General features: G+C 38.7%; 1 protein-coding gene across 3 annotated transcripts in view; it reads right to left on the reverse strand.

Moving 5' to 3' along the window:
• Positions 1–1,287: 1,287 nt before the first annotated feature.
• Positions 1,288–26,684, reverse strand: part of LOC150083773 (uncharacterized) — a 158,132-nt gene continuing 132,735 nt past the window's right edge. For 2 of the 3 annotated variants that reach the window (XM_090377479.1, XM_090377481.1), the window contains 2 exons: positions 16,420–16,550; positions 1,288–1,859 (listed from right to left, as the gene is read on the reverse strand). In XM_090377479.1, the coding sequence (XP_090233605.1) occupies positions 1,748–1,859; positions 16,420–16,550 (243 nt within the window). In that variant the 3' untranslated portion in view covers positions 1,288–1,747. The remainder of the gene's footprint in view (positions 1,860–16,419; positions 16,551–26,684) is intronic. The other variant, XM_090377480.1, reaches the window with a different exon arrangement.

Genomic DNA, 26,684 nt, shown 5'->3' on the forward strand with positions numbered 1-26,684 from the left:
AAAAAAACTATTGCAAATCTAAACCTCAATAACACGTACAGCTTCAATGATCCAGGAGGAAAAATCATTTAAGATGAAATCTATAAAACTTCAAATTAAAAATAATACATTCAATCATAAATTAAACTCAAAACAAAAGCAGCAAAAATAGTAGAATAAGTTTGCCCTTTTCTATTTCATTCTGAGATTTTGTAGACTTAAGATTCACATTTTTAATGCAATCTCATCAGCAGTTGTTAAAAATTACATGAAATTAAAATAATTAACCAAATTAGAAGTTAAGGAAATATCATTACAATTATCAACTTCGGTGTAAAATTTGAGACAACATGATCTGTTTCATTAATTAATAAACAAAACCAAGTCTGATGATGCAGTTTTAGGACTAGATGGGCTATGATTATAAATCTTTGCATCATTTGATTCAGGAAGGTGAAAATAAAACCGAAATGCTAAATAATCACCTTTAATGTGGCCATTTTAATTGTGTATCTCATTACTTCAGCACAGCATATAATACATTCTGACTGCAACAAATTTAAAATCTTTATATTCTAGCAACTACTTCCCTCAAAAATATGCACAAAGCCATAGAATGCTAAATTCTTCAGGAAAAAAATGCAAGGACATACAGAAAGGCTGAAGCTTTCCTGATGGAATGAGCTTCTATTGTACATTATGCCACAATATTTGCACATGAAATTTTGTGAGTCAGCACCATTAACAATATACATAAACATATTAGGATTTATATCCCCCACCACCCTTTGTGAACAAAGTTATGCTTTTTAAGTCAACATATTGACAGCAACTAATTTTAAAGAACTGTTTATATATAGTAATATGAGAAAATTTTCTTGATTGCTCTATACAAGCAAGTATGAAACATGAATATGCAGAACAGAAGGATGTTTAAATAAATATTTAAAGGATCTCTGTAGTACCCTAGGATCTTCCCTATATATATACATATATATTTGGTTACATATATATCTATATTATGGTTTTATTTTTACATGTGCCACTATAAAAATACCAGCCATTACATATAGTATTTACCACAGCTAACTGTTTACCAAGATGACAAGAAGAAAATTTTCACTGCAACCACAAGAATTTATGTTAGCAAAACCCTGCAGACACTCTATATAAGTTGTCCACACAGTGATATCACAGATGGTTCACAAGATAATGCATTAAAATCTTAACATCTTAAGCTACTTATGTGTGTGTCTAAATTTTGAAAAGGATTTCTGTCATTCACAGAATTAAGTTTATTTTGCTTTCTCTAGCATGAAACAAGTAGAGGCTATACAGCATGACACAATATACTGATTAATAAGAAAAAGTGAGTTGCCGAAATTATATTTTAAATATCTAGCAAAGATTTTCAAAATATTCTCCATTATGCTTATCATGGAGAATATTTTCATTTTCTTGTTCAAAAATAAAGATTTTAAGTTAAAATTCTTTATGCTCCTCTGACAACTAACTTGTTTCAACACTATATTTTCCGCTTGCATATATGAATGAATGCTCTGATTTTAGAAATAGAAATTATTCATTTAAAGAAAATGCCATTTGTAAATAACTAATTATATTCTGGAAAATGATACATTCTTTATATTATATAAAACGATATCTAATATCACAAGAAGATGCAAGTAAGTAACAAACACAAAAAAAAAAGCTAGACTAGAATTTTTTTCACTATTTACAGTGACTTCATCAAACATGGGAACCAATGTTATGTTGCCACAACTGACAACCTAGATGTCCTTCGAAGCAGCAAATTAATCACTATGTCATTCACTCCTGGTAGTGTGAATAAGGTCTCCAAAAGAGAGTCAACACCTTCACTAGGAATAAAGAGAAGGGAGGAACCACATGCACACAATTAGAAATATTTATATATATATATATATATATATATATTATGTGAGGTAAAATTTAGGCAAAAGTAATAAAAATAAATAAATAGGGCTATGTAGCTATCATTAGAGGCAGCAAATGCACATCCTCCACATGATGCCTAATTATATCTGATAATTAAAATAAATATGATATTTAAAATAAAATAAAATAAATATAATATTTAAAATAAAAACATCAGCCAGTAGTATGGCAATAATGCAGAGCGAAACAAAACAATATAAAATAAACAAACAGGGAAGGGAAAGTAGGGATAATAGGACAAAAAGGTAGTCGATAATCCCCTGTATAATTTAGTCAATTAAGTCATTAAACCAAATTAATAAAACATGATGTAAATTTAAAATAATGCCAATTATAAATAATTTAGCGGAACCCCCTCGAAGGTACCAGTTCCAAAAGACGTGAAATATCACCAAAAAAAGGGTTAAAGAAACTACCAAAAAACTAAAATATCAAAATAATAGACTGACCATCATGCCCCATATCGACAGAGGACCACGAGGCCAATAATGGTGATGGAATCGCTGCATTTCAATCGTCATACAAATCATCGCAGAGGCAGAAATATCGAAGAACCAAACCACCCCTCCATTCTCCGATAAATCAACCAATGCAGAGGATTTGCATGGCGGTGGTCCTTATGCAGCGAAAAATAATCTATAGAACGGACAGCACTCTAGATCAGAGCCACACCACTGACATAATGCAAGCTTAACCAGCTTATATAATAGAAAGGAAAGGAATAGATGGCAGCACAGGCGCTGCTTATTTAGCATATCAACCCACTACTACCATTAATTTATATTATGTGAGGTAAAATTTAGGCAAAAGTAATAAAAATAAATAAATAGGGCTATGTAGCTATCATCAATGATAGCCAATTGGTATGGCTTGCTGAAGACTGTGTAGCTTGTACTTCCCATCACTTGTAAGTAAATGTGGCATGAGTCAAAGGAGACGAGCACTCAGCAATGTTCGGCTTGTCCACACTCACTGCTGTGTTCCAACAGGCTTGTCTGCCCTTCAGTTTTGTTTTTAACCATGAATGGGAGGAGATAACATACTGCTAGGTATGGACTGGTCCAACAAATTGGTGTTGGAACTTTACGTGGGAGAACCAGCAATATAAAACCCCAGACATGAACATTGCAAAAACAGAAACTAGGTTTGGTTTGGTGTGTAGTTTATTGGTAGATCAGCAACAGAGACTGTAATGCACCAATGAATTGAAGCAGGTAAATGAATTGAAAACAGTTATAATTATGAAAAAGGTAAAACGGCAATAAAATACTACAGTAACAATGAAAGTTAGGCACTATGTAAAAAAAATTATAAACTATAAAGAAGTAGAAAACATGGAAAAAGGATAAATGATATATAAAAACTATATGCAATAAAAGAGTATACTTAAATACTATTAAATAAGTTAATTAATCTTAAATAATTTAAACAGCTGACACATGGTCATTGTCAGGGAGTATCTGAGAGTGTATGGGGTTCAGTCAGATGGCTAAAAGGAATATACACCAATGAGCCAAAACATTATGACCATCTACCTAATATGATGTTGGTCCTCCATGTGCAGCCAAAACAGCTCATACCCGGCAAGGCATGGATATTACAAGATTTCTAAATGCGTCTTGCGGTATCTGGTACCAACACGTAACCAGCAGATCCTTTAACTCCTGTAAGGTCCATGGTTGAGATGCCACAGATCGGAGTTTCTGTTCCAACACACACCACAGATGCTCAATGGGATTGATGTCTGGGGAATTTGGAGTCCAGGACAATACCCGAAAGTCTTCCTCATGTTCCGTGAACCACTCTCGAACAATCCGGGTGGTGTGGCATGGTGCATTATCCTGCTGAAAGACAGCAACACTAGAGGGGAAGACTGTTGCCATGAAAGAGTGTATTCCTGGTCAGCAATGATGTTTAGGTAGGTGACAGACGTCTGAGTGCCCAGCACATGGATGGCTGGACCCAGGGTATCCCAGCAGAACATTGCTCAAAACATGACCCCCATCGCCACTGGCTTGTTTTTGTCCCACAGTGCATCCAGGTGCCATCACTTCCACAGGTAAATGATGCACACGTACCTGGCCATCCATATGGTGCAACAGGAAATGCGATTCATCGAACCAGACAAACTTCTTCCAATCACTCAAGGTCCAGTTTCGATGGTCGCGTGCCCACTGTAGGCACTGTTGCCAGTGAACCATGGTTAGCATGGCCACTCAGAGCAGCCTGTGGCTACGCAGCCCCATTTTCAGGAGGGTTCGATTTACTGCATGTTGTGACACATTACTCCCATCACCAGCATTCCAATTACCGGCGAGTCGCACCACAGTCCCCTTCTGTTGCTGTGTACCATCCGGGAGAGCCTTTGCTCACCTCGAGCATCGATGAGCCATGGTTGTCCAACACCTCGTCGGTGGTTCGTGAGTTTCCCTCCTTGGACCATTTTCGGTAAGTACTAACCATGGTTGACCGTGAGCATCCCACAAGCCATGCCCTTTCGGATATACTCTGACCCAGTTGTCTTGCCATTACAATTTGGCCTTTGTCAAACTCGCTTAAGTCTCCTGTCTTTCCCCATCTGAAGAACAAGAGTAACACTCATTAACGGAGCTCAATATCAGGTGTTTTTTATACTATATCCCAACCCGCGCATGCTCCACAGTTCACCTTCAGTTGTTTCAATTTGAATAATGACTTGCTTGTCATAATGTTTTGGCTCACCAGTGTACATAATTCATGTCTAAAACATGGACATTCAGTTAAAATATGTGTAATGATTAAAATGGTGTGACTATGCTCACACACACAGGAGGGTTATCCGCCCTCAGCAGAAAAGAATGCGCAAGACAACTATGTCTTATGCAGAGGCAAACAAGAACAAATTCCTCTTTATGGTTCCTGTGCAGACTAGACAGCCATGTTTGGACTAGAGCCTTAATTTAATACTACTTGTTTGTGGCCTGTCCATGCAATGGTGGTTTGTTGTTTTGTTTTTGCTTGTTTGTTGCCAGCAGTAGTGGAATGCTTTCCAGTAGTGGAAAGCATTTTTTATCGCACCTGTAGTCTGTATAGGGGACTAGCAGGCTGTGATTGCTCTGGGATTGTGCTGGTCTGGCTGCAGCATCTGCCAGATCATTACCCCTAGTCCCAATGTTGGTTTGTATCCAGCAGACGTGTATATCAAATGTAGATTCACAAAGAGAATATATCTTCTGCTGAATCCTGGACAGTAATGCATGAGGATTATATCTTATCATTGATAATGCTAATGACATTGTAGAGCAGACATGTTTTAAGGGCAAAAAAGGTGATATTGTACACGTTGGGACTAATGACATTGAGTACGAGAGATCTGTGGTCTTACTTAACAAGTACAGATCAATTTTGAATAAAAGTCACAAGTTAGGGCTGAATTTGAAAGTGTCTGCAATTCTGCCCAGACATGATAGGAGAGAGTATATGATGAGAGTCTTGTAAATCAATTCGACCCTGGGTGGAATTGACTTACAAGACTTCCAGGACTATGCAAGGCTTATGAGGCAAATTTTTCTCAGTGTGGTCTGTGCTTTTATAACAGGAAAACTGCTTCCACACTGAAGGGAAATACTTAAATGCAAGACTATTTGTTGAATGTTGTCAAGAATGTTGCTATCGAGGGAGTATCAGGTGGATCAGAAAACTGCTCGCTTTGGGAGGATTCACAGACTAATAGATTAACAGCAGCTACATGCAGAGGTGAAAGAGATTTTTGCACTGCTTTTACTGGAATGAGCAGCAGCTTGGGAAGCAAGGTGACTGGAATTCCAAGGACTGCTGCGAGTCATCATGGAACAAGTAAATACATGGGTTATGTTAGGGTAAATAAGAGTAAGAACATGTGCATGTATGCTTGCATGTACAAAAATGCTGGGAGTATAGTAATTAAATTTGATGAATTGAAGTGCTCGACAAGACATCAACGGTGGATATTGTTGGTACGTGGGAGATGTGGTGTCATACAGATATAAGGAATGCAGAATTGGAATTTGAGGAGTACAATGTGTACAGAAAGGAAAGGAAGGGAGGAGGGTTATGTTGTTAGTTAAGAAACAAAATCTAAGGCAATGCATCCAGTTGACATGAGTGGAACATGCAATGTTGAGTCAATTTGGTGTGACATAAGCACTGGGAAAGCAAAAATGAGAATACGAGTTTGTTATAGGCCTAATGAATCTGATGAGTACAACAAACAACCGTACAGAGAAATAGAGCAGGACAGTAAATCAATGTTTTATAATGGGGAATTTTAACTTCCAGGATATTAATTGAAACTTGTGGTTTGATCACTTGCACACTAGCAAGACTTTTGTGGATTTATTGAATGATTGTTGTCTACAGCAGCATTTTCGAGAGGCAAAAAGAGGGAGTAATACTCCTGATCTGATTATTAGCAATGATTATTCTTGCATTAAGAATCAGCAGATAAAGGAACCAACAGATAGCAGTGATCACAGTATAGTGAGGAATTTACTCAAAGATGTAACTACCATCAAGTATAAAGGGATAGGTTTTTGCTTTCATAAAGGTGACTACAATGGTCTCACACAGTTTAAATTCTATATTCAGTGGGACCAACAGCAAATTCTAAATGGAAAGCATTCAAGGAATTAAACTTGGATACTAGTAGGTTTTTCACAGCAACTAAGAAATACTGTTCAAAATCTAAGCCTAAATGGATGTCAGATAAACTAATGAGACTCGCAGCAAAGAAGAAAGTTGCATGGGATGCACATAAATTATCAAGCGACACAGAGGCCTATGGTAGATATAAGCTAGTATGTCATCAAGTAACAAAGGAGGTTAGGCAAGTGAAGGCAAAAAAGCTTTAGAAAAGGATGCAAAGATAAACAGCAAAGTCAGCTTTACTTATGTAAACTCTAGTAGGAATGGAATGAATTAGATTGGTCCATTTGATATTGATGGTTCAATTGTTGATGATCCTGCTCAGGTAGCTGACAAACTGAATGAGCATTTTGTATCTTAATTCACACATGAGGAATTCTGTAAGGAAGTGGAGGTCAGAAGTTTATCAAACTAACAGGGAGCTAAATGATTTTGTAATAAATGAGAGAAAAGTGGAGGAGAAATTGTTGAAGTTAAACATATGAAAGGCACCTGGGGCAGATAGGATCTATCCAGTTATATTGAGGTTTGCTTACTTCCCTTGCTGGGAAGTAAGCAAACCATTTGCCATAATTATGATAGCATCTTTGGATTCAGGTAGTTCCCCACAGACTGGATTCAAGGGGGATCAAAGAGTGACACGAGTAATTACAGACCTTTTAGTTTAACTTCTGTGCTGGGGAAAATAATGGAATCACTGGTTAGGAAGCATTGCAGGATCAACTAGACAAGACTGGAGTTATAGTTCAGCATGGGTTTGTTAAGGGAAAGTCTTGTCTGAGCAATTTGATTGGATTCTATGATGTGGTCACAAAGGAACTGGATTCAAAAAATAATTTTGATATCATATATCTGTATTTCAGAAAAGCTTTTGATACTGTAGCACATAAAAGACTACTGTAAAAATTGGAGCAGTATAGCATTAGGGGCAAGTTGCTGCTATGAATAAAGGGGTGGTTGAGTGGAAGAAGACAGAGTGGTAATCAATGGACACTGCTCTTTGTGTCATTGTATGACTAGTGTTATTAATGGAGTCTCCCAAGGTTCGGTGTTGGGACCATTGGTGTTTTCTATATTTATCAATGATATCGATTAAGGTATTTGAGCCTTAATGTCCAATTTTGTAGATGATACACAGGTTGGCTGGGTTGTTAATGACAGAAGTGACTGTACACTACTACAACAGGACCTAGAAAAGTTGGGCAGTTGGGCTGAGAGGTGGCAACTGAAATATAACATTGAGAAATACAAAGTACTGCATATGGGTAGCAGTAACCCTAGAGTAATGTACTAACTCTGTGGTACTACACTTTGGGTAGTGGAGAATGCAAAGATCTGGGGGTAATTGTGCAGTCAGATATGAAGTACTGGAATTTTGCTAGCAGGGATAATGAGGTGGTGGTATACTATGGCCATAGTTACCGATGTGCCTAATAAATCGCCAAACAAATAACAAACATACGGAGGTGATTATCCCTTTGTATAAGGCAATGGTCAGGCCAAACCTTGAGTACTGCAGACAGGTCTGGAGGCTTCATTTTAGGAAGGATGTAAAGCTGCTCAAACAAGTACAGAGAAGGGCAGCAAGATTGGTGAGGGGAACAAAGGATTGCTTTTACCAAGAAAGGTTTTGTTGTTATTTGGTTTTTAGGAGCATTAGCAACTAAGGCCATATTGCTCCAGGGATATGCGGAGGTCATTCCCTGACCTTTCCGCATCCTCTGTATTTGGTGGTCATGGGCTCGAACCCCGGTCTAATCAAGAAACGTGTGCTATGCACTGCTGCTCCTGCCTACTTGGCTACAGAGGCAGCACCAAGAAAAGCTTAAGTTCTGCAAATTGTAGCATCTGGAGACTAGGCACTGGTGAGGTGAACTGATTGAAAGTTATAAGGCCTGAAATGGCCTGAGCAAGCTCATTGGTGATGGGATTCTTCCTCTTGCTCAGATTGCACACCTGAGGAGGCATACATTCACATTGAGGAAAGACAGTTGTAGAATATATGTGCAGAAATTTGCATTTATACTAGTAGGTCCTATGATTGCAGACTCTTGACTGTCTTAGGAGCTCCTGCAAGACTTTCCAGCTGTTTCTGGAAATAGTTCACCGAGAGACTGATCTGCAAGTCAATGTATTATTAGAAATGCAGTAAATCTGTTGAGGGATTGGTTTTAAAGCCTTTGCGGTGCAACATGTTGTGTTCAGTTTCTGGTCAAGAGCTTGTCAGCTCTAAAGACAGAAACACATTATGATCCATATTTGCTGTTTTTGGCCCTTGGCAGATTATTTGATCTGCTAAGGTGTCTGGGTGTTGCTAGGTGGAAGCAGGAGCAGTTCCTGGTGTGACCAATTGGAGATTAATAAGGATTAGTAGTTAAAAAGGAAAGGCAGCTTTCCATTCTTGCTCTCTACAAGAACCTTTTGGTATTTAGGTCTCATTTGACCTTCTATCGAGGATGCTATCAAGGCAGTGTTAGGTGGGTTGGAAAACTGCTAGCTTGGGGGGGGGGGGATACACAGACTAAAAGGTTAACAATGGCAGAGGCAAAAGTGATCCTTGCACTGCTTCTTTTACAATGAGCAGCAGCCTGGAAAGCAAGATAATGGAGATTTCCAGGACTGTTGGGAGTCATAGTGGAACAAGTAAATACATGGGCTGTGTTAGGGTACTTAAGAGTAGGAACAGGTGCATGTGTACTTTCATGTACACCAATGCTTGGAGTACAATTAATAAATTTTATGAACTTGAAGTGCTAGTTAAGATATCAAAGGAAGACATTGTTGGGATATCACAGACGTGGTGTCACACAGATATAAGCAGTGCAGAATTGGAATTTGGGGAGTACAATGTGTACAGGAAGGATAGACAGGACAAGAAGGGGTTATCCTGTTAGTTAAGAAACACAGAAAATCTAAGGAAGTGCATCTAATTGATGTTGGTGGACAATGCAGTGTTGAGTCTGTTTGGTATGAAATAAGCACTGGGAAAGGGAAAATGAGAGTAGGTGTGTATTATAGGCCTAATGAATCTGATGAGTATAATAAACAATTTTGCATAGAAATAGAGTGGGCCAGTAAATCAAAATGTCTTATAATGGGGAATTTTTACTTTCCAGATATTGACTGGAACTTATGGATTGATCACTTGCACACTAGCAAGACTTTTGTCGATTTATTGGAAGACTGTTTTCTACAGCAACATGTTCGAGAGGCAACCATAAGGAGTAATACTCTTAATCTGATTATCAGCAGTAATTATTCATGCGTTAAGAAGTTGCAGATAAAGGAACCACTGGGTGACAGTGATCACAATGTGCCAATGTGGGAATTACTTAAAGATGTAACTACTATCAAGGCTAAAGGGAAGGGTTTTTGCTTTCGTAAAGGTGACTACAGAGGTCTCAGACAGTTTTTAAATTTTGTACAGTGGGATCAACTGATGATGTTACCAAAGTTGGATTCTAAGTGGGAAGCCTTCAGAGACTTAATTTTGGAGGCTACTTGACTTTTCATTCAGATGTCAGATGAACCAAAGAGGCTCGTGGCAGAGAATAAAATGTATGGGATGCATATAAAGTATCAGATGAGACAGAAGCCATGACAGGTACAAACTAGTCTGTAATCAAGTCACAAAGGAGGTTAAGCAGGCGAAGGCAGATTACGAGTAATCTTTGGCAGAGGATGCAAATAAAAACAGCAAAGAGTCCTTTACTTATGTAAACTCTAGAAGGAAAGGGATGAATCAGATCGGACCACTTAACATAGATGGGTTGACTCTTGATGATCATGCTCAGGTAGCTGATAAACTGAATGAGTATTTTGCATCTACATCCACACGAGGAGTCATTCAATGAGGGAAATGCCAGAAGTTTATCAAACGCTAACAGGAAGCTAAGTCATTTTGTAATAACCGAGAGCAAAATGGAGGAGAAATTGTTCCAGTTAAACATAAGGAAGGCACCTGGGGTGGACAGGATCTGTCCAATTATATTAAAGGAGGCAGCAAAGGAAGTAAGCAAACCCTTAGCCATAATTATGAGAGCTTCCTTGGAATCAGGGGAGGTCCCCATGGACCGGAGATGTGCAAATGTATCACCAATTCACAAAGGGGTTCAAAAGGTGACACAAGTAACTACAGACCTGTTAGTTTAACTTGTGTTCCAGGGAACATAATGGAATCACTGGTTAAAGAAGCTTTGCAGGATCATCTAGACAAGACTGCAGTAATAGTTAAGACACAGCATGGGTTTGTTAAAGGGAGGTCTTGTCTGACCAATTAGATTGGATACTATGATGTGGTGACAAAGGAACTGAATGCCAAAAATAATTTTGATATCATATACTTGGATTTCAGGAAACTTTTGATACTGTTGCTTTTGATACTTTTGATACATGGAAGACTGCTGTACAAATTGGAGAGGTATGGCATTAAGGGTAAGTTGCTACAATGGATAAAGGGATGGTTGAGTGGGAGACGACAGAGAGTGTTAATCAATGGACCAGGACAGGACCAGGGTATGTCTGCCAGGGGCAAAGGTTGATAACGTTGTAGAGCAGATATCATCTTTTAAGGGCACAAAAGGTGATATAGTTGTACACGTTGGCACTAATGATATCAAGAGTAGGAGACCGGCAGAATTGCTTAACAAGTACAGGTCACTGTTGAAAAAAAGCCGTGAAATAGGGTTGAATTTGAAAGTGTCTGCAATTCTGCCCACACACGATAGGAGGGAGTATATGATGAGAGCCTTGTCGATCAATTCGGCTCTGGAAAGATTGTGCAAGACTCAAGGGGTAGAATTTTTTTCAGCCTGGACTGTACTTGTTAACAGGAGAGATTGCTTCTACAGGGATGGGATACACTTAAATAGAAAGGGTGCAAGAATATTTGCTGATGCTATTGAGGCAGTGTTAGGTGGGTCGGAAAACTGCTAGCTTGGGGGGAGACAAAGACTAATGGATTAACAGTAGCCACCGGCAGAGGTGAAAGAGATTCTTGCATTGCTTCTATTGGAATGAGCAGAAGCCTGAAAAACAAGATGCAGGATATTTCAGAGACTGCTGGGAGTCATTGCGGTACAAGTAAACACATGGGTTGTGTTAGGGTAGCTAAGAATAGAAATAGGTGCATGTATACTTGCGTGTACACCAATGCTAGGAGTTTAGTAAATAAATTTGATGAATTTGAGGTATTGCTCAAAACATCAAAGGCAGATATTGTTGGGATATCAGAGAGGTGGTGTCACACAGATATAAGGAATGCAGAACTGGAATTTGGGGAGTACAACGTCTACAGAAAGGATAGACTGGATAGGAAGGGAGGAGGGGTTATGCTATTAGTTAAGAAATACATAAAATCCAAGGAAGTGAAGCCAGTGGACATCGCTGGACAGTGCAGTGTCGAGTCAGTTTGGTGTGACATAAGCATTGGGAGATCAAAATTGAGAGTAGGAGTGTGCTATAGGCGTAATGACTCTGATGAGTACAATAAGAAACTGTACAGGGAAATAGAGTGGGCCAGTAAATCAGAGAGTCTTATAATGGGAGATTTTAATTTCCCAGATATTGACTGGAATTTGGGGGCTGGTCACTCACACACTAGCAAGGCTTTTGTGGATTTATTGAATGATTGTTTTCTACATAAGCATGTTCAGGAGGCAACTAGAGGGAGGAATACTCTTGATATGATTATCAGCAGTGATTCTTCATACATTAAGAATCTGCAGATAAATGAACCACTAGGTGGCAGTGATCACAGTGTGCTGAAGTGGGATTTACTCAAAGAGGTAACTACCATAAGGGGTAAAGGGAAGGGTTATTGCTTTCGTAAAGGCGACTACAATGGACTGCGACAGTATTTAAATTCTATACAGTGGGACCAACTGATGATGTTACCAACAGCAAATTCAAAATGGGAAGCATTCAAAGAAATTATCTTGGAAGCTACTAGGCTTTACATACTAACTAAGAAATATTGTTCAAGGTTTAGGCCTAAATAGATATCAGATGAACTGATGAGGCATATGGCAGAGAAGAAACATGCATGGGATACATACAAATTAACACATGACACAGAAGCCTATGATAGATACAAGTTGATCTGTAACCAAGTTACAAAGGAGGTTAGGCAGGCGAGGCAGATTACGAGAAATCTTTGGCAAGGAATGCAAAGAAAAACAGCAAAGAGTTCTTTACTTACGTAAACTCTAGAAGGAAGGGGATGAATCAGATTGGTCCACTTGATATCGATGGGTCAACTGTTGATGATCCTGCTCAGGTAGCTCACAAACTAAATGAATATTTTGCATCGACATTCACACATGAGGAGTTATTTAGCGAGGGGAAAGCCAGAGGTGTATTCAACTCTAGGAGTAAGCTAGAGAATCTTGTAATAACTGAGAGTAAAGTGGAGGAGAAATTGTTGAAGATAAACACAAGAAAGGCACATGGGGTGGATGGGATCTATCCAGTTATATTAAAGGAGGCAGCAAAGGAAGTAAGCAAACCCTTAGCCATAATTATGAGAGCTTCCTTGGACTCAGGGGAGGTACCCACGGACTGGAGATGTGCAAATGTGACCCCAATTCACAAAGGAGGATCAAAGGCTGACACAAGTAATTATAGACCTGTGAGTTTAACTTCTGTTCCAGGAAAATTAATGGAGGCACTAGTTAAAGAAGTACTACAGGATCATTTAGACAAGACTTCAGTTATAGCTCGGACACAGCATGGCTTTGTTAAGGGGAAGTCTTGCCTGACCAAATTGATTGGATACTATGATGCAGTCACAAAGGAACTGGGTGCAGGGAATAACTTTGATATTATATATTTGGATCTTAGTAAGGCTTTTGATACTGTTGCACATGGAAGACTGCTGCACAAATTGGAGCAGTGTGACATTGGAGGCAAATTGCTGCTGTGGATAAAGGGGTGGCTGAGGGGGAGAAGACAGAGAGTGGTAATCAATGGACACTGCTCATCGTGGACTAATGTTATTAGTGGAGTCTCTCAGGGCTCAGTGTTGGGTCCATTATTGTTTTCTGTATTCATAAATGATATTGATGATGGTATATCAAGCTTAATGTCGAAGTTTGCAGACGATACAAAGGTAGGCAGGGTTGTCAAGGACACTACTGACACTATGCTGCTGCAACAGGATCTGGAAAGGTTGAGCAGATCGGCTGAAAGGTGGCAAATGAAGTTTAACATTGACAAATGTAAAGTACTACACATGGGAAACAGCAACCCCAGAGCAACATATCAACTCTGTGGTACTACACTGACAGTGGTAGAGAATGAAAAGGACCTGGGGGTGGTTGTGCAGGCAGATATGAAGTTCTCTGAGCAGTGCAGACGGGCTGCAAGAGTAGCTCATGGTGTATTGTCAATGATATATAGGAATTTTTCTAGCAGGGATAAGGAGGTGAATTTCCCTTATATAAGGCAATGGTCAGGCCACACCTAGAGTACTGTATACAGGTCTGGAGACCTCATTTCAAGAAGGATGTAGAGCTGCTGGAACGAGTACAGAGAAGGACAACAAGATTAGTGAATGGAACAAAGGGGTGCTCTTACGAAGAAAGGCTTAAGTTTTGCAAATTAGTATCTGGAGACTAGGCACCAGCGAGGTGATCTGATAGAGGTGTATAAAGCCTTGAATGGTTTGAGCATGCTCAATGCTAATGGGATTCTTCCTCTTGCTCAGAATAATCACCTGAGAAGGCATAAATTCAAATTGAGGAAAGACAGATGTAGGATAGACGTGTGGAAATTTGCCTTTAGCCAGCGGGTGGTTGGTTGGTGGAACAGACTTCCATCCCTTGTCGTGGAAGTTGATAGCCTAAATAAGTTTAAGGCTCAGCTGGACAGGTATTTTGAACAAACAGAGGGGTGAAGTGGAAGTGGTTTTTTTTTTTTTTTTTTTGGCTGATGCTGAATAAGCTTGCTTTCTTGCATCAAATGCCTCTACTAATGCTAATGGACACTGCTGTTCGTGGACAAAATGTTATTAGTGGAGTTTCCCAGAGTTCGGTGTTGGGCCCATTTTTGTTTTGTATATTTATTAATGATATTCAAGAAGGTATATATGAGGTTTAATGTCCAAGTTTGCAGATGACACAAAGGTTGGCAAGGTTGTTGCTACTCCAACTGGATGTAGATAAGTTGGGCTAATGGGCTGAGAAGTGGCAACTGAAGTTTAACATTAGCAAAGGCACATGATGCAAGAAAGCAAGCTTATATAGCATCAGCCAAAAAAAAAAAAAAAACCGCCCTAATTTCACCAGTCCACTCGCTCCAAATGTTTGTCAAGTTCTGCCTTGAATCTGTTTAAGCTATCAACTTCTAGAATGACAGATGGAAGTTTGTTCCAGCAATCATCCACCCGCTGTCTAAAGGCAAACTTCCGCACATTTATCCTACAACCGTCTTTCCTCAATTTGAATTTATTCCCTCTCAGGTGATTATTCTGAGCAAGAATCCCATCAGCATTGAGCATGCTCAAACCATTCAAGACTTTATACACCTCAATCAGATCACCTTGCAGGTGCCTAGTCTCCAGACACTGTAATTTGTGGAGCAGGGCCATCCCAAAATTTTTTGAAAAACAGTAATGTTGTAAGTAAAATTTTATGAATAATAGAAGAATATAGTAATTTTATGAATAATAGAAGAATATAGTAATTTTATGAATAATAGAAGAATATAGTAATTTTATGAATAATAGAAGAATATAGTAATTTTATGAATAATAGAAGAATATAGTAATTTTATGAATAATAGAAATAGTAATTCATATCCTTATGAATAATAGAAATAGTAGTTCATATCCTTATGAATAATAGTAATGTGGCAAATGATGGGGTGTTCATTTCCTTCAGATGTTTCATGTAAGCAAAAGCATACTAGTTCACACTTTTGCAGGAGTGCCTTCTCTTTTGCAATTTGCTGGACTCCACTACAATTCCAATTTAGAAATTCAGCCATTACTTGGGCTTGGTGGATCCGTGAGTGGCTTCCAAATTGCTGCAAGCTTATTTTTCTCAGAATTGGGCTTTTCTTTTTTTAGGGAAGTATGATCACTATCCTTTGTCCATTTATTCTTCCACAAAGTGTTCCAAGACTGACTTATTAGGCACCTCCTTGGTTTTGACATCCATTTTTTTTGTACTACCAGTGGCAGTTGGGTTTTCTGTACTGTTACTTTTACCACATAATTTTTGTAACACTGGAGCACAAGGAGGTACCAATGTTGGAATGGCAGCTGATTGTGTTTTCTGTGCATGTTTTTCAGAGCTCTGTAAACAATGGGCATAAATGACTCTTTTGGTAGTACAGTCATTTTCATTTGACTCCCAATGGAGCATTGCTTTGCAAACTTTTCATCATATGTTGCCTTATTGCTCTGGCATACTCAAGAGTATGTGGAATGCTCTCCTTAGCAATTAATGCAGTTGGATTTTGTAGCTTTACATGATTAAATTTCGCAGCTCTTCGCACCACACTAAGTGCATGGAATGACAGCAGGGCAGACTACTTGTAAATGTTCATATTTCTGGTACTTGAAGAACCTTAATAGGTTTGGAAAATATAGATATACCATGCATTTCAGCCAGCTTTAATCTCATTAGGAAATTGCCATATTAAAAGTGAGCATCAGGTTTCTTATCATTCTACACTTGAAAATAATATATTTCTCTAACAGGAAAAAATACCTATAAAGAGAACAGATGGTGCTAATAAAAGAAAACATATTTTGATAATTTTATTTGTATACGTAAAATTCACAATTTAGAAACTCACTTGACCAGAGAATTTACTGTTAGGGTTGGCTCAAGAGAAATCAAGCTAACTATGAGGCGACATGCATGTAACCTGTGAATTTCTATTTCTGATTTCAGAAGAAATCTGATGATTGATGGTAACCTTTCAACCTAAAATAATCAAATATATCAAACATTATTTTCAAGGACAAAACTGAATAAATATCCATTATACATTAAGTACAAAACATCAATATTTTAGAAAGAATTCCCCAGTTCAGAAACAACACAAAATGTTCATTATTTAGAGTTAATTTGTATTATTAATTGTAAAAGGCTGTAAATTAAAGAAGTTCCAGTTCATAACCAATTGGTAGGAATATTTGTAAAATCTTAACAGTTTCACATGCAACTTCACTTCTTAATGCCAGAAATCAAGCATTAAATTTGTGACTTTTTGATTTTAATTCTTATCTTTTCAAAACATTTCCTCTTTTTAGTTTTAGTTATAAAATTTAAGATAAATGATGAAACAGAAGGTCACATATGAAACTAAAGTAATAGCAACTTTCTGTGAGAAAGGACAGAATAAAAAGCAGAGGTGATAATGTTTTAACTCTCTACAAAAATTTCATGGATCTACCTTGAGATACATTTTTTTTTGGCAACTTCTCTCTCTCTCTCTCTCTCTCTCTCTCTCTCTCTCTCTCTCTCTCTCTCTCTCTCTCTCTCTCCCTCCCTCCCTCCCTCCATTTATTCCCTTCTACTTCTGTTCTTTGAAACAACCTTCCTTCTTATTACTTTTATTTTCTGGAAATTACAATTTACAGAAATTAACAGAAAACTTAAAACCTACTAGGGTTTTGGGGATTACCATAAAAGAGAATTATAGGTTATCCTACTCTTATTTTTGCAAAAGCAAAAATAGGAGTAGGAGGGTGTTATAGGCTTAATGACTCGAATGAGCACAACGAACAATTGTACAGAGAAATAGTGGGCTAGTAAATCACAATGTCTTATAATGGGGTATTTTAACTTCTCAGATATTGACTGGAACTTGTGGATTGGTCACTCGCACACTAGTAAGACTTTTGTGGATTTATTGGATGATTGTTTTCTGCAGCAACATGTTTGAGAGGCAACTAGAGAGGGTAATACTCTTTATCTGGTTATCAGCAGTGATCATTCGTGTATTAAGAATTTGCAGATAAAGGAACCACTAGGTGGCAGTGATCACAGTGTACTGATGTGGGATTTAGTTAAAGATATAATTACCATCAGGGGTAAAGGAAAGGGTTCTTGCTACAGTGGTCTCAGACAGTTTTTAAATTCTGTACAGTGGGATCAACTACAGTGAGTACCGCTCTAAAACGGTGTTAGCAGGCCAGCCGCTAGTTAGTACACCAGACAGAAGCTATTCGTAACTCTTTAGGAGGTTTCAGGATCAGCTAGTAGATAGTGACTGGAGGGAGTCCGAGTAGTGTGTATGCGGGGGGGGGCATTGTCAAGGCCACGTTATGTCAAGGATCTGGGTATATTCTTACCACGTGTATGCCATATCCAAAAATTTCATTACTTCATATAGCATGTCTCCCTCCCCACTTTTTCTTACCATTGACTACACCATTAATTGTCAAACTAATAGAATAAGCTTATCTGCGAAAAGATCGAAACCTCAAAAACACTTTCTAGTTCATTTCACAAATATATATGTGACCTCAATTCTAATCTCAACGATGTCCATTTCCACTTGCAGTCTGCCAAACCCTATGTACTTTCTCTGACAGAATCTAAGTTATCGGTTGATTCAACTACTGCTCATCTCAGTTGCCCAAATTATTTGCTTTATGATTCCCTTCGCCTCAAAGGTGGTACTTGTGCATATGTCCCTCCCGATATTCCCTGTCAGAGACTCGATAATTTGGAATCTCCTCTTTTCGATCTTTTCTAGCTTAAAATCTCTCTACCTCATTGTGTCAAATTCATCTGTTGTCTCTACCGTTCTCCCAACTCCACTAATCACTTGGAACTCTTTGACTTCCTCTCTTTGAAACGACTTTCTCCAGTCCAACTTTCCTAACAGTGAGGTAATTTTCCTTGGCGATTTTAATGTTCACAACTCCAGCTGGCTTCTATTTTCTAGTCACACCGACCCAGCTGGTCGAGATGCTGAGGCTTTTGCAATTACTAATGACCTTGCACACATTGTTCATTTACCTACAAGAATACTGGACAATCCTAACCATACAGCCAACACGCTTGATCTTTTTCTCACAAACAAGCGTTCTAAGTACATGGTCGAAGTGGTCCTTTAGGCACCTCAGATCACAACTTGGTGATTGTCTCTTCTCCAATGGAGCCTTTATCTCGTGGCTATTCCCAACCTTGTATTGTTTGGCATTACAAGAATGCAAAATGGGAGAGAGATTTCTTTTCTTCATTTCCTTGGTCGGATTACTGTTTCAAAACTTCTGATGTGAACATTTGCTCAGATTGTATCAGTGAAATTATTTTTGTAGGAATGGAATCCTTCATTCCACACTCCACTTTAAATTCTCGTTCTTAATCTAAACTGTGGTTTTCTAATAATTGTGCTAAGGCTCTTCAAGAGAAGAACGGCTGTTCGAGAAAACTTGCCCTGCTCAATCAGCTTCAACTTCTTGAATATCCACTACCAATTCCTTAAATGCCAATCTCCAGGTAATTCTCCAGTGGGACAAAGACAACTTAGTTGATTTCAATCCTTCAAAAACCCAGTCTTGTCTTATATCTCGCAAAAAGGATTCTTCTGCTCCAATGCTTATCTTTCATGACACTCCGATTTCGAGGCAAAATGATATATCTCTTTTGGGGATTACCCTGACTTCTAATCTCTCTTGGCACAAGCACATTACAAATATTGCTTCCTCTGCATCTAAAAAACTTGGTTTTCTCTTTCTCTCTCGGCGTTACTTTCTTCCAAACAGCTGTTCATTCTGTACAAATCGAAAATCCACCCTACCATGGAATATTGTTCCCACATCTGGGGTGGTACTCCCATAAAACCTTTCTCAGGCTTCTAGATTCCATTCAGAAGAGGCCAGTTAAGTTAATTAATGACTCCTCTCTAACAGAGTCTCTACACTCTGTCTCATAGATGTACTGTTTCTGCTGCATGCCTTTTTTACAGATACTTCCATGGGCACTGTTCTTCTGAACTGGCTTCTATAATTCCCGCTCTCCATTTCAAAACAGTCCGAACAAGTGCTGCCACCAGCCAACATCCATTTACTATCCAGTTGGGCCTTGAGGTTGTTGTTGTTGTTTGGTTTTTAGGAGCATTAGCAACTAAGGCCATATTGCTCCAGGATATGCGGTGGTCATTCCTTAACCTTTCCGCATCCTCCGTATTTGGTGGTGACGGGCTCGAACCCCGGTCTAATCAAGAAGCGTGTGCTACGCACTGCTGCTCCTTCCCACCTGGCTACGGAGGCGCTGGGCCTTGAGGTTGTCACAGACATTCTGTCAGATATTCCAGACAAGCAGGACCCAATTTTGGCGAAGTCCGGATGGTCTGTGACAGCCAAATCCTCAGCTTGCACCTTCACGATGGTGGAACTGTTAGTAATACTGGGTATAACCTCCATGCACAAGTACATGGTGTGTGATCATCCAAGTGTGAACCAACGTAACCAGGGGTCGAGGTATGGTGCCCACACCACACGGAGGAACGGCGTCCCTCTATGTTACAAGGTAGTAGTAGATGGTAGATGACTCTCATCAACTGGTGCAATACCACCACTTTGCTTATTGGAGGCTTGAAGTGGTGAAACCCATGTTTAGTCTGTAGAGCTAAGTTCCGGTCAACCCTTCCCCATCTCTTCCATCATGCAGTATGATTGATGACTTTTGAGGTTATGATGAACATCATGGTGAGATCCAATATTCCTTACATTTCGAGTGTACAGCTCTAAAACGGTGTTCGCAGGCCGGCCGCCAGTTAGAACACCAGACCGAACCTATTGCTAACACTCTAAGAGGCTTCCGGATCAGCTAGTGTATAATCTTGCTACCTCTACTCTGCCAGATAGTGACTGGAGGGAGTCCGAGTAGTGTGTATGCGGGGAGCATTGTCGAGGCCACGTTATGTCAAGGATCTGGTTATATTCTTACCATGTGTACGCCATATCCAAAAATTTCATTACTTCATACAGCATGTTGCACCCACTTTTTTTTACTATTGAATACACCATGAATTGTCAAACTAATAGAGCAAGCTTATCTGCGAAAAGATCTAAACCTCCCAAGCATTTCCTAATTCATTTCACAAATATACGTGGTCTCAATTCTAATCTCAACGATGTCCATTTCCACTTGCAGTCTGCCAAACCCCATGTACTTTTTCTGACAGCATCTCAGTTATCGGTTGATTCAACTACTGCTCATCTCAGATGCCCAAATTATTCGCTGTATGATTCTTTTCGCCTCAAAGGTGGTACATGTGCATATGTCTGTTCTGATATTCCCTGTCAGAGACTTGGCAATTTGGAATCTCCTCTCTTTGATCTTCTCTGGCTTATAATCTCTCTACCTCATTGTGTCAAATTCATCTGTTGTCTCTACCGTTCTCCCAACTCCACTAATCACTTGGAGCTCTTTGACTTCCTCTCTTTGCAAACTTGACTTTCTCCAGTGCAACTTTCCTAACAGTGAGATAATTTTCCTTAGTGATTTTAATGTTCACAACTCCAGCTGGCTTCCGTTTTCTAGTCAAACCGACCCAGCTGGTTGAGATGCTGAGGCTTTTGCAATTACTAATGATCTTGCACAGATTATTCATTTACCTACAAGAATATCGGACAATCCTAATCGTACAGCCAATACGCTTGGATCTTTTTCTCACAAACAACCCTTCTAAGTACACGGTCGAAGTGAGAGGTCCTTTAGGCACTTCAGATCACAACTTGTTGATTGTCTCTTCTCCAATGGAGCCTTTATCTCATGGCTATTCCAAACCTCGTGTTGTTTGGCATTACAAGAATGAAAAATGGGATGATCTGAGAGACTTCTTTTCTTCTTTTCCTTGGTCGGATTACTGTTTCAAAAGTCCTGATGTCCACGTTTGCTCAGATTGTGTCAGTGAAATTATTCTTGCAGGAATGGAATCCTTTATCCCACACTCCACTTTAAAATCTCATCCTTTATCTAAACCTTGGTTTTCCAATAAATGTGCTAAGGCTGTTCAAGAGAAGAATGTTCCATATCGTAATTGGCTTGTTTCTAATTCTTTAGTTTCATTTTCTGCCTACACCAAAGCTCGCAACAATTGTAAAGCAGTTATTAACCATTCCAAACTAAGAGTTTGAACAGGCTAAGAGTAGAAAACTTGCTTCTTGCCTTAATGGTAGCCAAGCATTCTGGTCTCTTGCCAAAGCTATTGGCCGCAACTTTTGCCCATCTCTGCTCCCACCTCTGTCCAAACCAGATGGCTCTGTTGTCACTTCAGCCGAGGATAAATCTGACCTGCTGGCATCCCATTTTTCTTTCAACGATCTTATAAAAACACCTCCCACTATTCCCAACATGCTCCATTCAATGCCTCCTGTGGTCTTCCGTCAAAAGGATGTCAGAAGGATTCTGACGAATCTTGATGCTAAGAAAGCTCCAGGTATTTCTCCACTTGTTCTCAAAACCTGTGTTCCTGAACTTACTCCTTTTCTTTGCCGCCTTTTTTCACTTTTTTATTCCAAAGGTGTTTTTCCTTTTGCTTGGAAATTTGCTCATATCCAGCGAGTTCCTAAAAAGGGTGACAAATCCCTCCCATCCAATCATCATCCCATTGCAATTACTTCTACTCTTTCTAAAGTAATGGAGAAATCAATTAACTGCCAAATTTTAAACTATCTGGAAACATTCCATCTGATTAAAGATCGCCAGTATGGATTTCGTCAGTGTCGATCCACTGATGATATTCTGGCTTATGTTACCCATTTATGGACTAATTCAATGGAAAGGTTCGGTGAAACACAAGTAGTTGCTCTTGACATCTCAAAGGCTTTTGATCGTGTTTGGCATAAAGGTCTTCTAAACAAGCTTCCATCTTATGGTTTGCCAACTGTTTTTAGTAATTGGTTATCCAGTTTTCTCTCTGATCGCTCACTGAGGGTGATGGTAGATGGCTCTCTGTCTTCTAACTTTTCCACAAATGCCAGTGTCCCCCAAGGTTCAGTTCTTTCCCCCACTCTTTTCCTTTTGTATATTAATGACCTTCTTCCATTGACTGGAAATCCTATCCATAGTTTTGCCGATGATAGCACATTGCATTCCACTGTCCATTTTGAGAAAACTTGTCCTGCTCAATCAGCTGCAACTTCTAGATAATCTGCTAGCATTTCCTTAAATGCCGATCTTCAGGTAATTCTCCAGTGGGGCAAAGATAATTTAGTTGATTTCAACCCTTCTATAACTCAGTCTTGTCTTATATCTCGCAAAAAGGATTCTTCTGCTCCTATGCTTATCTTTGGTGACACTCCGATTTCGAGGAAAAATGATATATCTCTTTTGGGGATTACCCTGACTTCTAATCTCTCTTGGCACAAGCACATTATAAATATTGCTTTTTCTGCATCTAAAAAACCTGGTTTTCTCTTTCACTCTCGGCGTTACTTTTCTTCCAAACAGCTGCTCACTCTGTATAAATCGCAAATCTGCCCTTCCATGGAATATTGTTCCCACATCTGGGGTGGTGCCCCCAAAACGTCTCTCAGGCTTCTTGATTCCATTCAGAAGAGGGCAGTTAGGTTAATTAATGACTCATTTCTAACAGAGTCTCTGCACTCGCCGTCTCATAGACGTACTGTTTCTGCTGCATGCCTCTTCTACAGATACTTCCATGGGCACTGTTCTTCTGAATTAGCTTCTATAATTCCTGCTCTCTCTTTCAGAACAGTCCGAACACGTGCCGCCACCAGCCAACATCCATTTACTGTCCAACTTCAAACTCACAGAACCAACTTTTCATCTTCCTCGTTTATTCATGTAACTGCCATTTTCTGGAAAAACCTTCCTTCATATGTATTTCCTGAAAATTAGAGTCTACAGAAGTTCAAGTCCAATGTCAACAAATATCTTCTTTCGTCTTCTCAACCTCCAACCCAAGCACGGTACTAAGTACTATAGGTTCTAACATCTCTTGTGTTTGGGGTTTACATAAAAAAAAAAAAAAATGTCAAACTCACAGAACCAACTTTTCATCTTCCTCGTTTATTCATTCAACTGCCGTTTCCTGGAACAGCCTTCCTTCATATGTATTTGCTGAAAATTACTGTCTACAGAAGTTCAAGTCTAATGTCAACAAATATTTTCTCTAGTGTTCTCAACCTGCAACCCAAGCACGGTACTAAGTACTATTGGTTCAAATACCTCTCTTGTTTGGGGTTTCATAAAAAAAAAAAAAAAAAAATGATCATGTTACCAACAGCAAATACTAAGTGGGAAGCATTCAAGGAATTAATCGTGGAAGCTACTAAACGTTTCATACCTATTAAGAAATACTGTTCAAGGTTTATCCCTAAATGGTTGTCAAATGAACTTAATGAGACTCGTGGCAGAGAAGAAAAATGCATGGGATGCACATAAATTATCAGGGAACACAGAAGCCAATGGCAGATATAAGCTAGTCTGTAATCAAGTCACAAAGGAGGTTAGGCAGGTGAAGGCAGATTACGAGAAATGTTTGGCAAAGGATGCTAAGAAAAACCGCAAGGATTTCTTTACTTATATAAACTCTAAAAGGAAGGGGACGAATCAGATTGGTCCACTTGATATCAATCGTTCGACTGTTGATGATCCTGCTCAGTTAACAAACCAACTGAATGAGTATTTTGCCTCTACATTCCACATGAGTTATTAAGGATTGAAAATTCCAGAAGGTTATCAAATTGTAACAGGGTGCTTAATGTTTTGTAATAACCGAGAGCAAAGTGGAGGAGAAATTGTTGAAGTTAAACATATGAAATGCACCTGGGGTGGATGGGATCTATCCAGTTATATTAAAGGAGGCAGCAAAGGAACTAAGCGCACCCTTAGCTATAATTATGAGAGAATCCTTGGACTCAGGGGAGTTCTCCACAAACTGTAGATGTGCTAGTTATACGAGTAATTACAGACCTGCTAGTTTAACTTCTGTTCCGGGTAAAATAATGGAGTCGCTGGTTAAAGATGCATTGCAGAATTATCTAGACAAGACTACAGCAATAATTCAGACACAACGTGGGTTTGTTAAGGGAAAGTCTTGTCTTATTGGATATTATGATGTGGTTACAAAGAAACTGGATGCACAAAATAATTTTGATATCATATAGTTCGATTTCAGGAAAGCTTTTGACACTGTTGCGCATGGAAGATTACTGTACAAATTGGAGCAGAATAGTATTAAGGGTAAGTTGCTATAATGGATAAAAGGATGGTTGAGTGGCAGAAGACAGAGGGTGGTAATCAATGGGTGCTGCTCTTCGTGGATTAATGTTATTAGTGGAGAACCACAGGGTTCGGTGTTGGGTCCTCTGTTGTTTTGTCTATTTATCAATGATATTGATGAAGGTATATCAGGCTTAGTGTCAAAGTTTACAGATGATACAAAGGTTGGCAGGATTGTTAATGACAGTAATGGCAGTGTGCTGCTGCAACAGGATCTAGAAAATTTGGGAAAATGGGCTGAGAAGTGGCAACTGAAGTTTAACATTTGCAAATGCAAAGTACTGCATATTGGTAGAAGTAACACCAGAGGAATGTACCAACTGTGTGGAACTACACTTAGGTTGATAGAAAATGAAAAAGTCCTGGGAGTAATTGTGCAGTGAGATATGAAGTTTTCTGAACAATGCAGACAGGCTGCAATTGCAGGTCATGGGGTTTTGTCAATGATGTACAGGAATTTTGTTAGCAGGTGATTGTCCCTCTGTATAAGGCAATGGTCATGCCATGCCTTGAGTATTGCGTACAAGTCTGGAGGCACCATTTTAGGAAGGATGTAGAATTGCTTGAGCGTGTACAGAAAAGGGCAACAAGATTGGTGAAGGGAATGAAGAGATCCTCTTACCAAGAGAGGCTTAAGTTCTGCAAATTGCAGCAGCTGGAGACTAGGCACCTGCGAGGTGATCTGATTGAGGTATATAAGGCCTTGAATGGGTTGAGTACGCTGAATTCTAATGGGATTCTTCCACTTGTTCAGATTACGAACCTAAGGGGGCATAAATTCAAATTGAGGAAAGGCAGCTGTAGAATAGATGTGTGGAAATTTGCCTTTAACCAGTGGGTGGTTAATTGCTGGAACAAACTTCCATCTGTCATTGTGGAAGTTGATAGGTTAAATAAATTTAAGGAGGAACTGGACAAACATTTAGAGGGAATGGTTGTGTGAATTTTTTTTTTTTTTTTTTTTTAGCTGATGGTACATAAGCTCATATGCTTGCTTTCTTGCATCATGTGCCACGATTACTATTACAAGTTGTGATATACAATTATTATAGAGATTATAAGAAATTATAACTATAGAATCTTCTAGTTTATACAAAATTATTCAAAATATAAATGTTGAAGAAAACAGATGAAGAAAGGGAAGATGATGTACTTATTGATGTACCATGAATGGCTTGGAGGCAGAGGAGGAATTATAGATATCAATTTTGCAGAATTACATCTATAATTAGCAGCTGAAAATGAACCAGTGTGTATGTGTGTGCGTGTGTGTGTGTGTGTGTGAGGTAGAATTGACAAGTCTGTTAAAAAAGTGCTAAGATGGAGGCATGAATTACACAAAATGGCATAACTAATAGAAGGATAGCAGAAACTGGAGATATTATAGGCATGAGAAAAAATGTGAATATCCTATGTGATATAATGAATTAAACAAATTTATTGGCTGAATTGCAAAACCAATTAGATAGAAGGGAACTGTAAAGCAAAATTGATTAAGTAAAAATGGAAAAAAAAAAAAATATATATATATATACATATCTATAGATATATTTTTATATAAATATATTTTTATATAAATATATAAATAAATAATATTAATAAATATATTATATAAATATATATATTATATATATATATCTTCTTCTTCTTCAGTGCATCAGTCTATCAACTGGTTTGCCCCTTTGATGAGCTGTCTCCATTTCTCCTGGTCTTGTGCTAGGTGTTTCAATTCTACATAGCTTTGAAGCCCAGCTTCCTTCAGAATTGTATTTATGATGGTGTTTCTCGGTCTTCCTTGTTTTCTTTTTTATATATATATTTATTATTTTATTTATTTTTTTTTTTTGG

The sequence above is a fragment of the Mastigoproctus giganteus genome, chromosome 7 (genome assembly GCF_048544385.1).
Source record: "Mastigoproctus giganteus isolate SK-2022 chromosome 7, ASM4854438v1, whole genome shotgun sequence".
In the NCBI taxonomy this organism is placed as follows: Eukaryota; Metazoa; Arthropoda; class Arachnida; order Uropygi; family Thelyphonidae; genus Mastigoproctus; species Mastigoproctus giganteus.